Source organism: Geospiza fortis, unplaced genomic scaffold (assembly GCF_000277835.1).
Source record: "Geospiza fortis unplaced genomic scaffold, GeoFor_1.0 scaffold282, whole genome shotgun sequence".
NCBI lineage: Eukaryota > Metazoa > Chordata > Aves > Passeriformes > Thraupidae > Geospiza > Geospiza fortis.
This window is the reverse complement of record NW_005054424.1, coordinates 971,869-988,619: the sequence shown is the minus strand read 5'-3', so window position 1 is coordinate 988,619 and position 16,751 is coordinate 971,869. Positions and strand designations below refer to the sequence as shown.

Below are 16,751 nucleotides of genomic sequence, written 5' to 3'. Positions count from 1 at the left end.
AGTCTAATCTTAGAGTCTAAAATAACCAACACCTTATCAAAATTTAATATTGTTTAAACTCTATGCCATACTTTCCACTCATCAACAAAGCAGTAAGTAGTTTAAACATATATAACATGACAGCTGTTTACCAGTGCACAGCAACCTCAGAAAGTGAATGCAGGTAATTTTGTGCAATTCAGTCAAAAAGGAAAATTCCCAGTGCACTAATATTTGTAATAGAAGTTTCCACATTGAAGAAACAAAGCAAATGTATCATTTTACCCTTTTAAATGTACTAAAACACTTATAGTTAAAATTTCAGATAAATTGCAGTCATGCTATCCATGTTCAAATACCTTCACCAAATCACCTTCAATGGCAAAACAACATGCCATGGAAGAAGCAATGGCAGAGAAACAAAGGCTGGTCGATAGATGCCCAAGGTACAATATGATGAAAAGAGACAGATTACCTGCCACCATCCCTGAGAGTATTTAAAAGACATGTACATGTGCTATTCAGAGATGTGGTTTGGTGGTGACCTGGCAGTGCTGGGTTAACGACTCAATATGATGATCTCAGATGTCTTTCCCAACCCAAATGGTTCTATGACACGCAAGTTAAAAACCTCTGCTCTTTAGCATTGTCACAGCCATGATACTTCTGGATTTGGAGGTAGAAAAGTCTAGTCTGAAGGATTCCATCTTACAGCTCATTGAATCACGAAGACACAGTTTCTACATCAGTCAAATAACCAGCACCAATTTTTGGCAACATCCATAGCTCCCATGCTGTCTCTGTGGCAGCAACCAAAACCAGTCTAGCTTAATTTATGAGCAGGAACTAGAAATATCTTAAGATGGTCTGACTGTAAGTGCATTTGATGGAACACTTTAAGCAGGAAGACTAACTTGGATCAATACATATTTTCATGGAAAATTTTCACTGCCTATCATGTCAGTTAAGTGCTTTTTTTTTCAGGACGTAAAAGGGCACAGAAGGCTTGCACTACTTCAACCTTCATGGTGACTTCTTTAGAACTCCTCAACAAGCCTGATCCCAAAACACGTGGAAGTCAGCAAACTGCTGCTGCTGCCCCAAAAGGCTTTTGACCAGCACCATATTTATTCAAGAGAATTAATACTGCTCAGTTGCTGTAATCCTCTCCTGAGTAGAAAAGTATTGCAGAAAGAGCCACTACATAAACAAAAGAAACAAACCCTGCTGAAGCAGGGACTGATGGGCTCAGCTAAATTACCACATCCTTCCAAAGAATCTTCACTCTAAATCTGGCTATGACATTTACTTAACGTGTTACCTGTCATTTCTCCATTCCTAAAGGAGGAATACCACTTACTCAAGACTCTCTTAGGGAAAATTAATGTTTTCAGGGCACCTTAAAAATTAAACCAGCTATATATGTTTGCCAAGCTATCCAGCTGGATTGTGGGCATGCTGATTGAGAGCATTTTGGTTGCTGTGGACCGTGCATATATTCTCAGTTTCATTTTTGTTTCATTGGTTGCCTAATGAAATATGTGTCCATACATTACCAATGTGATCTATGAGATATATATATATGTTTGCATAGCAAAAATATGTTACTTTTATTTCAAGCTCAAAAGGCGGCTGCTTACAGGAAAGAGCAGATTCTAGGAATATAAACATCAGTTCCTTTTTTTATCATTATTTTTATTTTTGTGTGTTTAGAGAAGCCTTGCAGAGAGAAGCCAGTTTGCAAACTTATCCACTGAAGCCTAAAGGGTCTCCTTCAGTACAGCTGAGTATGTGATAAACAGATTATCTGACTCTGCCTATAAACTGCTGGTGTTACTGCTGGATGGACAAGAGGCCAACTTGTCTCGGTCAGAAGAAGAGACTCCTACTGAATAGCTGCAGATGCCACTCTTGTACAGACAGTATATTCCAGCACTGACAATCACTCTGGCTATGGAATTTGGTGAGACAACACAGCTGCAGCAGCAATGTGGCACAGCTGTGTATTTTTTGTAACATATATGCAACTTACAAGGAGATAAACAGGGTCTGATAAGACAACAGAACCTGCACCCAGCCCAAAATTGTAGCCACAGCTTCCAGTACACACAGAAACCACTCCACATTGTTTACCTGCCTTCTGCAGCTTTCACACCACTGTGCAAAGAATACTGGGGACTGTATCAAGAACCAAAATGCCAAGATGCAGAGGAAGTGTACATACATGGTACCACGGCCCGCGAGCGGTTCTTCGGCACGTTCTCCTCCTGCTGTGCCACGCTGCTCTCGTTGGGCTCAGCCTGGTAAGCACACAGGGCTTCCCACTCCTTCTCCAGACGGTTCTTGTTCTTCAGGTGATCTTCCATGTAGGACTGGAATGAAAAGAATACTGCATTAAGCAATGGCTTAGCTAGGCTGAAAGCTAGGCTTAAAGGATGTTTCTAAAAGCGTGGGAAACCTGAGCTTTGGGGAAAAAAAACTGGCTCAGTTTTAAGGTTCATTTATTTACTTAATAGAGAGTTGACTTCAAGCTTATTTGTGCTATAAAAAATGAGAATGATAAAATGTACCAGTGCTAACAGAGAGGAAATGTATGAAACATCCAGTCACTGAGCTTTAGGAGAAAATTATTTCTTCTTCAGTACCTAGATAACGTAAGCCTAAATGTCTCTTTCATCAGGCAATGGAAAAGAAACAAAATTCCATTAACAAAAATTACTACAAACAACAACTTTTGTGAAAACAAAGGATTTTACAACCAAATTTCAAGCACATATGTATTTCACAACAGTGACAGAACTATTGAAAAGAATTTAAAAATTGCCAGGCTGAACTGTTGTGACCTAAGCATTGGGTCATCAGAAACTCATCTTGCAGATGAACAGGCACAGAGAGGGCCTTCAGCTGAGGAGGTGTTGTTAATTAATATTAATATATGTTAAGGATTGTACATTGCATTCAGTTAACAGTATTGGGAAAAGCATTGCCAAAGAAAAGTGTGGCAGGATTATGGGCCTCAAAGTATCTTGGTGCTGGTCTTAACGTTTTGCAGATCTCCCAAGGCTAGAGCTCCAGCAGTGGATAGGAATTCAGCTCCAAAGATTTGAGAAAAGTGAACCAAAAGTCTTTTCCTCCACCCCACGGATCAGAAAATAATCCAAGTAGGTGAAGGGAGGAGAGCAGAAAACAGGAAGAGTGGGGGAAACCCAGAAATCTTCCCCTCCCTTTAACGTGAAAATTAAGAAAGTGATCACCTGGTACTTTAAGCCTGCTTATACAGGCTCATTACCTTGCACAGCCTGCCATCTTCTACAGCAAGCAAGAGAAACATCTCACTTTACACACTGTTCATATTTGTAAATTAAACTCCACATTGTCTGTACTAGGTAGGTTGAAATTAACATTTCTAAACAGATAAAAAAAAGGACAGACTGTTTAGGAGACAGGTTCAGGGCTGGGGTCAATAGCAGAGCTTCTTGCCCAAACATCAGGTATTGCTGGAACCTTCTCTAATACAGCCCAATCTATAGCAAACCTTGTCTAGAAAAAGCTCCCAGAAAGGATTCACTGTAAAGTACAAAAAGCACTTTAATTGCTTAGAAAACCCTTTTCATAGACAATCTTTCTGATGTTGAATTGTTCTTCCTAAATGTGCTTTAAAAAAGAAAGGCTCTCGTGCCCTCTCTACAGGTTTAACAGAAGGTGTAAAAAGCTTGCAGCTTGTCCTCTGCCAAACAGGAGCTCTGCAAATCTGCTGTGCCACTGTGCTTCCCACCTGGCTGGCAGGGCAGGATACAGCTCCCTGTTGCAGCTTGAACAGTTTTTTGATGACAAAGAGCCCCTGACACACAGCTTTGTTTGGTGCAGCGTTTGCTGGGCGCTGTCTTTACACAAGGTTTGTAAATCAAACCTGGTACTGAAAAACCAATTCAAGAAGCGACGCTTCAGAAGGGATGTCTTTAAGGACATAGAAAGATATTGCATTAGAAAAAAGGTTTCTAAAGGAGATAAAAAATACTGGTGGGCTAGATACAATCAAAACACCTACTGTGTGATTGCTTTTTCTCTATAATGAAGGAAGAAGCATTGCAGTGGACAGAGCTGTGACCTGACAGATGTGGATCTGGGAGAGCGGTGTGGCCCCGATGTGTGTCAGGGTGTGGGTCTGGTAACAAGTTCCCAGCATTAACTTGCAAGTTAACAGGAGGAAACAATCCTCTAATTGTTTGTTTGTCCTTGTCAAAAGGCTGTTGCTACCGGGGAAAGGAGAGAGGCTAAAGATCCTGTTCTTTTCTCCTAGCAATTCTGTGCCTGGCTATGTGTACTGAAATCATAGGGGAAAAAGAAAAAAAAAAGAATAATCCCTCCAGAGCAGAGACTTGCTGGTATATAAGAATTTTTATGAGGCAAAGGGAAAAATAGCAAAATCTTACAATAGCACAGAGCCAAGACTGCTGGCTTCAGAGCAGCTGTTTAGCATGCAGCAGAGATCAGGCAGTCAAGGACCAGCCCGTAGCATCTTCCCATTTTAAACCACAGTTTTATAATCTGATTCATTTTGACATGCCCATCACCAATGTCCCACAGACTTCAGGGACATTTTATGCAGATATACAGATCTGCCAACACTGAATCTCTCCAAAATCCTGGTAGGTCCACAAAGCTGTAGGAAAAGGGCCATGAACATTTGATTCCTAAGGCAGGACTGAATGTAGTAAGGAGCTTTCTGTTGACTCCAGCTTGTCTCTCTGATGATTTCAAGGATTGTATTTTAAAAAGAAATTTAATTTCCTTTTTAAATCATCAAATCTGTCACAGTTAAGGTAAAGCTTACAGTTAGGTAAATTGACTGCTTTTATTGCACATGAACTTTCAAATAACTCAATGTTCTTTAAAAGTTATTACTTTTACCTTAATTTTTCAGGTAATCTTGAGTGAAAAGATACATGAATTTTCAAATGAAAACACACTGAAATCTTTACTTTAACCAACATTTTTTGTATGGTTTCAATTCCTGCATCACATGGATCAGATTCACAGGGAACTTCCTGACATACCTTGAGGAGGTGTTTGACTATTTGAATGGACCCATGGAAGGCTCTGCCCAATATGAACATCTACTTGACACACATTTTTAAAAGCTGCTGAGGAAGAAGCTTGCTTTAAAGCATTCAGGAGCCAGAAAATTCCCTCAGAGTTAAGTAATCTTTCATTTACAGTCCTTCAGAGCCCCTACGCTCATCCCCACTTTGCTAAACAGAAGCTTAGTGATTTTGAAACACTCTCTTGGGAGCTGCTGGATGTACATTAAATTGAGTGGAACTTCTGATATTTTAGAGATTGCATGTCTACTCAAATCCACTCCTTAATTAGGATGTTTTGATGAGACATTTTGCAGTGTTTGCCTGGTGCAAAAGAAATTCATTACCAACGTGTCAAACACGCACATGATTGTCCTTGTCCCAGAGCAGCAGGTAAAATAAATAGAGGTTGTCACCACTATTATTGCAATGCTCCTCAAGCCTGCTGAAAAAGCAGAGGTCTAGCCTCACCAATATGGGCACAACAAGGCAAGCCCTGTAATCCCAAGTATATGCTATTATTTAAACAAACACCATCTGCTTGCACAGGTCTTCTGATGCACCTTAAATTCCATTAACCTTAATTTTCCTTCCACAGGGCCTGACCTGTGAGGACAATTGGTAGCCCAGTCCCTACCTTCTCTTGTTTAGACAGAGGAGATACTCTTGCTGCCAAACATGCTGTGGGGATAAGGAGGATGCGCTGATGGAATGAGGACAGAGTGGATGTATTATAAAATCCATTATTACTGTGTGAGACCTGCCAGTTGCAAGGCAAAAGGGGAGCTTTCAGCAAGAGGATGAAAAGCTGTCCCAGGGACAATGATTGGGCTGAAGAGACACTGCCAGTGGCACATATCAAGACAGATTTTATGTGCCTCAACACAGGCACAAAGAGAGAGCACAGTGGCCTGGCTTGGCTTTGGTAGAACATGGCTTTGTTAGAGCTTCCTGTGTGCACAGCTGATGTTGTAAAAGGGTGTCAAACTACTTTGGTTTTCCTTATTTTTTTCTTTACTCTTTTATCATTCTTTACTCTTTTATCTTTGGTTTTCTTTATTTTTTCTTTACTCTTTTATCAAGAGGGGTGTCCAACACATGCTCTGTGACTAAATAAGGTTAAAAATATAAGTGTTAAATTCTAATTTACTGGCCTATCTTTAAATCATAGAATGACAGAATCATTTAGGTTGGAAAAGTCTCTCAAATCATCAAGTCCAGCTGATAACCCAGCACTTCCAAGTCCACCACTAAGCCATGTTCCACAGTACCACATCTATATGTCTTTTAAATACCTCCAGAGACAATGGTGACCCCACCACTGCCCTGGGCAGCCTGTTCCAGTGCTTGACAGCCCTTTTGGTGAAGAAATTTTCCCTCATATCCAGTCTAAAGCTCCCCTGGCACAACTTGAGGCCACTTCCTCTTCTCCTATCACCTTTTACTTGGTTGAAGACACAGTACTTTCTTCAGAGACAGTACGGTTCGCATCTGTCAAGATATTTGTTTTAAAAATGCCTATTTTATTAGCTGATGTTCAATTGCCACAATTATTTTTGACAACATACTTCCAATACAGTACTTGAGCAGAAACCCTTTCCATGACTGAGGATGCATCTTTCAGTGAAAATATGTGCAGCTCTCAAATTGACAGACCTTGACAGGTCTAATCGAATTTCAAATGTCAGCTGAAGATGTGGATGTGAAATTATCTTAATCCTTGTGAAGGGTGACTGCTCAAAGCCACACTGTTCACCCAACAGTGTGGGAACCACTGCTTTCAAACTGCTGCTGCTTTTTCCAGAGATGCAGAGAGCCAAGCAGTGCTGTTGTGCTTCCCAGGGCTCCTCAGAAGGAGGAGAGGAAATTCTAGAGGAATTTGTCTTAGCTATTATATAGCAAATTGTGCAGAAAAAGACTATACTTGAAGACATTTGTTTTGTATTCTTGTCAGTTAATTTAAATAATGTGGTTTTTTGCCTTTGTTCCTTGCTAACTCATGGGTTGTATCGTTCTGGCCCAGGATGCCCCAGAATTCTTGCTACTCTGTTTGAACTTCTTTGTGTTCTTTAGTACACATTGCATTGACTACATTTTCTGCAAAAATCCAATTTGCTTTCAACACCACATATGGTTTTGTCCTTCCATTTTCTGGCTTAATACCTTATCATTAGTGGCTTCACAGTAAATTTCTCTGTTCCCACTCATATTACTCACAGTGCTATAGAATTCAGAGACAGAAGCAGCCTATCTGATTACTTGCTTCCAGGTCTTCAAATAATATCATTGCTTGTACTTCACTGGAATTTTTCTAACATTTGTCTGCTCTGTATCTAAAGCAGAAGCCTAAAGCACAGTTCATTACTACTTCTTGGGACTCTTGACTGTTCTGAACTATACATTGTATACCTGGAAATACACAAATATTTTTAATAAGGACCACTAATTCTTATTTGAGATTTTTTTAATAGGGATGTCAACAACATTGCTTTTCTATTTCAAACTTAATTTGCTACTCATATTCAGCAAGCCATGTATTTCAACTTGAGTCTGTTTGCTCAGAATATTCCTGTTCTCCACAATTTCTGCTTGTATATATTCCAGTGTCTTCACAGATCATGAATTAATGGATCTATGCAAATTATAGGTATGTCTTCTTGTGACTCTTTTCTTCAAAGATAATTTCTTTGTTGTATGTGTTTTCAGGTTTAACACTTTCAAACTTTTGAATTACTCCTCTGTCATCACATCTGTGCAGAACTTTAGACTGTGATGAAAGTCATTGTCACTTCCACTCATTTCCACATAATTATTTAAAAAGTTAAATATAACTGGATCTAAGAGCAATTCCTGTACTCTGCCAGACACTCCTAGACACAGCTTTCAATCATTACTTTTTGTCTATCAACCTTTTGCCTCATTTCAATCCACATAATTGTCCTCTAAAAATTTGGCATTAATTTATCAATTAACTATTCATGAGACAGTGTCACGACTTTATTAAAATTTGTATGTATAGCATCCATTGTTTTCACTTCAACTACTGGGTTTTGTAGTTTTACTTAAATAAAAAGCAATCAGGTTTGACCAGGCAAGATTTGCTCTTTAGAAAATTATGCATATTCTTACTTATTGTTCAACTATCCAATGGAAAGGGTGAAGGAGATTAGCAAACACACAAAGGAGAGACTCCAGCCTTCCCCATCCTCTTAAATGACACCCTTACATTTATTTTCCTTTTATGCCCTTAAATAATCTCTCTCTAGATAATCAGTAACTCCTTTTTTAATATGTGCTCCATTATTTTCTAGGGCTGGAGTCTAGACTCAGGGAACAGCAGCAGAAAAGTTAATTTCTCTTCTCTGTTCTGGCTCCCCACTCTTCTTTTACAAAATTATTAGTTTATTCTTCTATTTTAATGCACACAAACTTGTCCAGAGCTGATCAAATAAAGCCCCCTGAGATCAGAGTCACTATTACAATTCTGAGCCATATTCAGATCCTGCTGAGCACCACAATGTTTTTTCTACACTTTCTAAGCATTTCTCACTTCCCAGCAGTTTCAGAGTAACACTGAAGTTACTTTGGGGTCTTGCTTGCAGCAGATCAGTCTTTCTCCCTGAGCTGCCCTGGTGCGCAGACAAAAGGCTGGAATCTCATCACACGTTTCCATGAAGAAACTTCCAGTGGTGCTGAAAAACATGGGAACAGAGCCAAACTATGCCCATCCTCTCCTACTTTTCTTCCTAGCAAAGAAAACCTTAAATAAAGAGAGCATGCGCTATCTCAACCAATTTCAGTCTTTCCATCAACTAGAATGTTAAGAAAATAATTTTTTGCCAATAGTTAGTTGTTCCATGGAAGTTCCACAGTTGTTTTTGGTGCTCTAATTCAACCAACCCCCAATAATGCAGAGCCTGTAACTGGTACCAAGACCAGCTCCATCTCTGAAGATTCAATCTATAAATGTTAGGAATACCAGCTTTAATCTTAAATATCAAGTTCTCAATATTAACTGCAAAGGAGTGTGACTTTATAGGGGTAGTTATATTTGGCTTATACAGACACATAAAATGAAAAATTCTGTAGTGGCAGCTCATTGTCAGTATCTCACAGAACTTGTATCTGGAAGAAATCTCAGTAAATTACCATCTGGCTGTAAAGCCTCACATGCTCTCAATCCTGGGGAGTGTTCTGCATCCCTGCTTTACTGGAACCAGGATTTCATCACCTGATTAGTCAGTCATTTCAGGCTGAAGGCTCCTTTCTCTTTTGTAACTTGTCCTGTGCCATCTCAGATCTCCTGCTTACAGTTACCACAAATGAAAAAATATGGGAAATAAAACCTTGGGAATTTGTACTTTCACTTGCAAAAGACACTGAGAAATTATTTTTCCTCCTCCATTTGCAGCCATATTACTACTATGATGTATTTTGATCTAATAGTGCTTGTATTTCTCAGGACATGATTACACCAGTGAAAAAAACAGTTTTGAAGCTTTTCAGTTAGGTACTGAAAAATGCTATGGAGCTCTACTTGTAATTTGGCATGAAACACTACTAATATCATACATAATGCGGTAGGTGATGAAGGAAAACTTAAAAAAAAAAAGCCAGAGGGAGGCAATTCACTGACAAAGCAACTATTCAGTGTGGTTGAGAATAATATCCCTAGATTGCTTCAAATAGGTTGTATTATTCAGAAATAATTTAACTTCCATGGTGATACCAGCCAACAATAAAAATGACATTCCATAGTTTCAGTTTCATATTTTTAGATGTAAAGCTCATTGTAGACACCTAAGCATGCACACAGAGAGCAGTTGTGCTTTCAGCATGCCATCTTAAATAATGTTAATTTTTTGTCCCTGGTTTGCTAGAGAAGTATCACCTCTGCACAAGCAGTGTAAGGCATTATCTACCAGACTGGACCAGTGTGCAACTTTGGCCAGAAAGGCTGTAATTCCCAAGCATATTAGATAGCAACCTATGTTCTGTTTGCCTAAATTAATATACCCTTGATGCAGTGTACATCACCATCTCTCCCTCTCCTAATGCTCTGATAATAGAGTTTTGTAACTTGTAAAAGGATTACTTCAATCCAATCAGCAGGTGCTGGGATCAGTGTGTGTCACACAAACACTTGCTAATCCCTTTTCTTACAGCTCCCAGCTGCCAAAGGTGTTCAATGAAATCCCAGTGAAATGGAGGGATACAACCTTGCCTGGACTGACACAGGTTGTCATCTCTGGAGGAGATCTTGGAAAATACATGCACTGCTAAGAATTGCTTCAACTGGAATGGTGGAGGCAGGTATACTTTTAAAAAGAAATGCAGCTATGAAGTTAAACATTTTAAAAAATGGAATGCTTAATTATGAAATATTTACTCTACCTGGCTCTCTAAATATAGCAGAAGACAAAGAAATTCACTCCACAAGGAATCCCTTCTTAAGGAGTATCAGCTACTTAATGGTGTCTTCTAGGTCTTAAAATACAACCACCCTCATCTCCTCCTCCTTACCCCCTTTCTTGAAATCTAAATTATGCCTCTGAATTTTCACCTCTGCAATTACTTTGCTTTAAATAAACCTTCACAAAAAAGAGAAGATGACTGCCATAAAAGGAATATAATTTGCTCCCTTACAATCCCTGTATTTCTATAGCTCCTTCTTGTCCAACTGTCTGAAAGTGCTCACATTACTCCTGCAGGGGAGGCAAGTATCACTGCTGCTTCACAGATGGGAAATGGAAGGGCTCAAACACTGAAATGAATTTCCCAGAGTCACAGAATATGGTCCTGAAACACTAATTTTTGCAGGAATATTCTTGACAGCTGTTTTTTAACCCCATGATCATCTTTATAAACATGGCTGAAAGTCAGGACACCTTTATGAATCCGTATCTGAGAACGTTTTTGTAATTACAAGTATACCAAATGTTCTGACTGTGATGGAATTAGTACAGATTTTGGGTTGGGGATTTTATTTAGAAGTACATGGTTTAAGTGTCTGGTGAGTAGATAAATTTATGCACATGCTGAATGCTGTTTATGCAAAGACATGCCAAGGTAAATAATATATAGGTAAAAGATGAATTATCCAAAAGCATTTTCTAAAATTTCTGTACTTTTTATAGTAGATTTCACTACAAAAATCTTAAATAATAAATAGCCTTCACAAAAAGGAACAATATTACTTAAAAAAATTAAGGTCTAAACCTCTTAGCCAATTACTGCTATTTCACAGCATGGGATATGTTGTGACATTTTGTAAAACCAAAAATAAATCCAAAACAAGAAAAAACTCAGCCCAAACCTCCCCATTAAAGACAGCTCTGCAGTACAGGAACTGGCACCAAGGAGAGTGTCAGCTGAATTCATCAACTGAGACATTTTGGGAAGCATTTCTGGTAGCTTTGTTAAAATGTAAAAGCACAAGTATGTAAAAACTAGCTGGAAAACAGAAAAAAAATATACAAATCAAGTCCTTTGACTCTTTGTGATAAATATTGACACCAAACACCATTCTCACAGAAAACTGCTATTTTCTTCTTACACATTAAATCAATTTTTCTAATGATCCATTCTCACTTCATTTTTTACTAATATTTTAACACCATATCACAATCCAAGACATATTTGTGATTCATTTATACGTCTGTTGTGTGTCTGAAATGAAAACTTTAAAAATATATTACTGCACACTAATTACCTGGCTGGAAACACAAAACCCAAATTCCTTGGCTTCGTCTCACAGCCCTGCAAACTCAATTAAGGATCTAAATTTGGGTTCCCTGTTGGATACTGTATTTCTAAATTTAAATTTTAATGAATTACAGTCTGTGTTTCTTTTCAGAGCACTTGTATAGTCATCTTCCTTTACTATATATACAAAAATTACCAAGAGATAAATAAAGAATTCTGAAAACATCATGTTTAAAAATAATCCTCTCTTCAAACGTGGTCAAGTTCTACAGAGATAATGAGACCAGTAAAACCCAGGCAACCATGACCACGTATATCCAAGTGATACAGAACATGATGTGATTTATAGATAGTCTGGAAAAATATCACTGTGTTAAACACTGGCCATCTTGAGGGCAGACAGGAAAATATTTATTTTACAGATATAATATCCCTGCTAAAGCAAAGGGATAAGTACTTACTTACTGCTACTCTTAAACTTGTGAATAAAAGTCAAAAAGAGCTTCTCCAGGAAAAAATAATAACTTATAAAGGAAAGCCCCTCTGCTTTTCTGGGACTTTTTCTGGGTGGTGGGGCAAGGTAAGTATCAAACCTAGAGTTTGTACCAAAACACACGCAGAGGTTGTAGAAAATTGAGAATATGCAATATGAAATCCAAGAAGTCTTGTAATTCATGCTACACCCACAGCCTAGAGGCAGGCGATGCCCATAAGCACAAGTGACCATCAGGTTACCTGGGAGAAAAAGCACGAAAAGAACAGACTGGATAATCAGCCTTTTCCTTAGAAATCTCCTGTAACAGAGACCAGACACTTCAAACTCCACAAACATCTTCAATGACCACATCCTTGCACTAAGGACCATTTTGGAACCATGGAAATTCCATGTTTGCACACAGAGAAGCAACACAATTAAGGAGCTGCCGGTCCCACAGATGCAGAGCAAGCTCAGTACAATAGTAAAAACAAAGAGCTTGACTAGAGAAGACAACTCAGAAAGCAGGTTGAATGAAAAACTGATTTTTTAATGGTTGGACTTGATATTGGAGGTCTCTTCCAACCTAAATGATTTGATGACAGTAGGAAATGAAGAAACTCTTTTTTCACAGAAGCCCTCTCAGGACTTAAAAGACATGACTGTGAGAGAAGACGCTTCTGCCCTACCCCTTCCATGTCACACTCACAGCCATGTTGAAACAACATGCAGTAGGAGAATAAGCAATGCTGGCTGTGAGCAAGATGCAGCTGGCATCTGCCCAGCTCCCAAATCTGGAGGAAGTGTCCCATTTTTCAGGTAACCTTTTATCTATGCACCATGGGATTTCCAATTGATGCTGGCCTAGCTCAGTAATTCTCAAATATTTTTCTCATGAAAGCATTCAAAAGGGATTGTGAAGTGATGGTAGAAAAGCTTTAGAAGTGCATAAGCTGAAGACATCCTGCCTACTCCTGGGACTCTTGGGTTTCTATGGAAGCCAGTAAAGAATAACACTTTAAAGAAGTTTGAGGAACACTGGTCTAATCCACAGATGAAAACATTTGAAGTGACAGAGGGCAAAATAAGAACAAGGGAAAAACAATGTGAAAGAGGACAGAAGAAGAAGCCAAGAACATACTATAGAGGTCAACAAAGAAGCGAAATGATGAAAGAAGACACTATACTGCAAAGGAAGAAAGTCAGAAAAACAAAAACCAGAACACAGCTAAATGCTATGGGAAGAAGCAAATTTTGGTCATAATAATAGGTCTCAACATTTCTTTGCATGCTGTTTCTTCTCCTTGGAACCTTTCCCTTCAACTGCTGAACAAGGAGAATACATTGAGGGGGTGACAGCAGTAGTTTTGAGTAGACAGTAAAAGTACAGCTGACTGTTAAACAGAAAGAAAAAGAACCTAAAATTTTGTGCATGTGCATGATTGCTAAGGATTTAGCAGATTGGGCTTGAAGAAATCAATTCAGAAGAGACTCAATAATGTGTGGAAGGCATCCTTTTCCATCATAGAGTTATTCACTACAGACTGCACATCCTCAGTTTGGTTTTCACAAGCTTTTTCAATATGTATTTAATATCTTTCAGTCAGCTCTCCAAATATGGGATATTTTGCTCTTAGATAATAAGGTGAAAACTAAATTGGCAGAATGAAATCAGACAAACCCGAGTCCAGAATTCCTTTATACTTTCATATCTTAAAAAAGAGTAATGAGTGACACAAAAGGACAAAAATATTATCCTTCAATACAACCCTTTTTCTGTTAAAGCCAGTAGGATGAGTTGTGAGAGCTCAGCACAGGGACACCAGGGAATGGGGGTCTACTCCTGGCTCTGTTTCCAACCTTAAGGTTTGTCTTGGTCAAGATGCTTCCCTGTCAGTGCCTGAGTTTCCTGGACTAAAACAACAGGATAATGATAGCAACCTTTAACAAGAGCTTTGAAACTACTAATCAGAAGTACCATATAAACAATGGCTTATTATTATTTTGGTTATTAAAGTGAGTTGAAAGGATCCTCGTGGCTTTAATCAACATTTTTTTCATCAGGCCCCAGAATCCTACCTGAAGGAAAAAGTTTCTCAAAATTCAGTTATGAGGACACACATATGCTAAGTCAAAGACTGGTGGATACCCTCAGATACCACAGAGTTTTCCTGATACTTGAACTTCTTGGTTCTTGAACTTCAAATGAAACAAAAGCCATTTATGGACTTCAGAAGAAGCAGTGTATTAGGCACCATTAGTACATTTCCTACAGCAACTAGGCACTATCATGATGTTTTCAATCAAAATGGTCCAATGCAAACAAAGACACCAAAAGGTGAAAGGGGGCAATGAAAAATGAAGAAAGCACTTTTCTGAGGCAGGCATTACACACACACACACGCCTGAGAAGCAGCAGGACACCCCTCTGCTGTGAGCCACCACTGCCCCGGGCATCTTAGCTTGCTGTGGTTAATAAACCCAACCCTTCCAGGTGCCTTCCTCAGCAGCAGAAAAAGCAGTAGATAAATAGCTGTATCAGAAATACTCCTGCATTTAGAAAAGCTTTGGGTTTGGATTCTGCATTAGCTTCATCCTTGAAAAATTCAATTTTTTAAGTCTACCACAGCCTACCACACTGGCATGGTGGCTGTCTCTTAATGCCACAGTCTACAGGGTTTGTTATGATTCTTACAGGTTAAGAAGCACCCTTGATGCCTTTGGCCTAACACATAATTATAATACATACAAAACATGATTTTATGATGAAAGTGCTTCTCTGGGTATCATTACTGCATGGTATTTACCAGCTGCTACTTTTAAGCTAAAGCTCCTCTGGAATTGTCTGATGAATGAAGTGAATGCCCACTTTAGGACATGTCCTGCTGCAACAGTACTCCCTCTGCAAGACTGCTCCCAGGAACACTGGATAAAAGGTTAGTTCTGCAACCTGCAGTTTTTGGGGTGAGCCCAGTGAAGTTCCACGTGCTCCACAAAGAGGTTAAAGCTTGGAGTAATCTCATGGTACAGCAGGTACATGAGGGTTTGGTGTGTTGATGGTACTTCTACACACAGTCCATCTACTCATGCAAATAATGTCTTAAAGCATTTGAATGATCTCTATCTATTCTACTGGTAAAATTTGTCACTGGCAAAGACATGTGACATCTTTTCCATTAGCTTTTCTCTGTAATGTGACACAGGCAGATTAAAAGGGCTCTTTAACATACATCTCCTCCAGTACTGATGTGGCTGAGACCACTGCAAATTAAATTTTATAAATTATCACTGCTGTGCTTTTCACCATTTATGTCACTATATATTCACAATTTCCTCATCCCAAGGAGCACAAACAGCCTTGTCAGCTTCACTCATACACTGCTGTAAGAGACAAAAATTGCAAATATTGCAAGGAAAAGTTTTAAAATTTAAAATGCTAACAGTTTTCCATTAATACAGAAAAGTTGTAGATATTGTATGTCTGCTCCCAAATATTTAGCTATACCTACAGAGGATACTATTGCTGTTCATGGTATTTGTATACAAGCACCCATGTGGGTATGAAGCACCCACCACTGAAGAGTCATCTCAAGGCACATGATACTAAAACCAATATACAAACCCTAAAAATATACCAGTATTTAAAGGTATAAGAAGGCCTAAATAAACATGAAGTAACACTGTGTCATAAATTTAACACCAAGATCTAGGGCCTGATTCTGCCTGGGCTCCCACCCGCTAATCACTTGTCTGCAGACACAGCCGTGGATGCAATTTCAGCTCTCAGATTTTCCTGCTGTAGCTTTTCTCCCCTTGTTATCTCAGCAGACATCTTCACTTTGGTGAGATGGATATTGAGCTACCATCCTGCTACACATTCTAGGAATATGCACACAGCAAGCAGCTCGGCATCAGCTCACACATGAACAGCCTTAGCTCCCATAAAATATTCATTCATTTAAAAAATATTTGCACCCTGATGTCAAACTTAGACAAATTCATACTGAGCCTCAGAAAATAGCTGTTTTAATGGTAAATGATGTTCCAGAAACCTCTTTCAGGCTAAACACTCTCGTCAAAATTATTTTAATAAGAAAGATTAACAATTTCAACATTAGCTGCTAATCCCCTTTCATTTGAAACTGTGCTGATAAAATTCTTTGCTTGTCATTCAAATAGTAAGTAATAATTATAGATTTGGGGCCTCCATCTCTTGCTTCATTAATAGTAAATTGCATGGAAGTCTGAAGCATAAAGTCAGCTTTGATACATCTCAAAATGCAATTTCCATAGCTTTCCTTAGCTATGTACAATTAATTACAGAGTTAATAAGGGGAATATGTTAATGAAAGGGAAATTATTCACTCAGACCACCTGGTCTTATCAAATTTCTTTAATGTGTTTCCTTCTTTCTGCGAATTTGCATGACAGCAAGAACACAAATCAGGGTGTGCATTGCTAGTCCTTTAGTATTTTTATTTGCAACCAGCTAAAGTCCACTTAAATTAAAT

At 38.7% G+C, this 16,751-nt stretch overlaps 1 protein-coding gene across 1 annotated transcript in view; it reads right to left on the bottom strand.

Moving 5' to 3' along the window:
• Nucleotides 1-16,751, bottom strand: part of LOC102040509 (protein tyrosine phosphatase receptor type N2) — a gene marked incomplete at its 5' end in the record, with an annotated part of 106,774 nt that overhangs the window by 60,728 nt on the left and 29,295 nt on the right. The window contains one exon of the mRNA XM_031061728.1: nt 2,204-2,351. Within this exon, the coding sequence (XP_030917588.1) occupies nt 2,204-2,351 (148 nt within the window). The remainder of the gene's footprint in view (nt 1-2,203; nt 2,352-16,751) is intronic.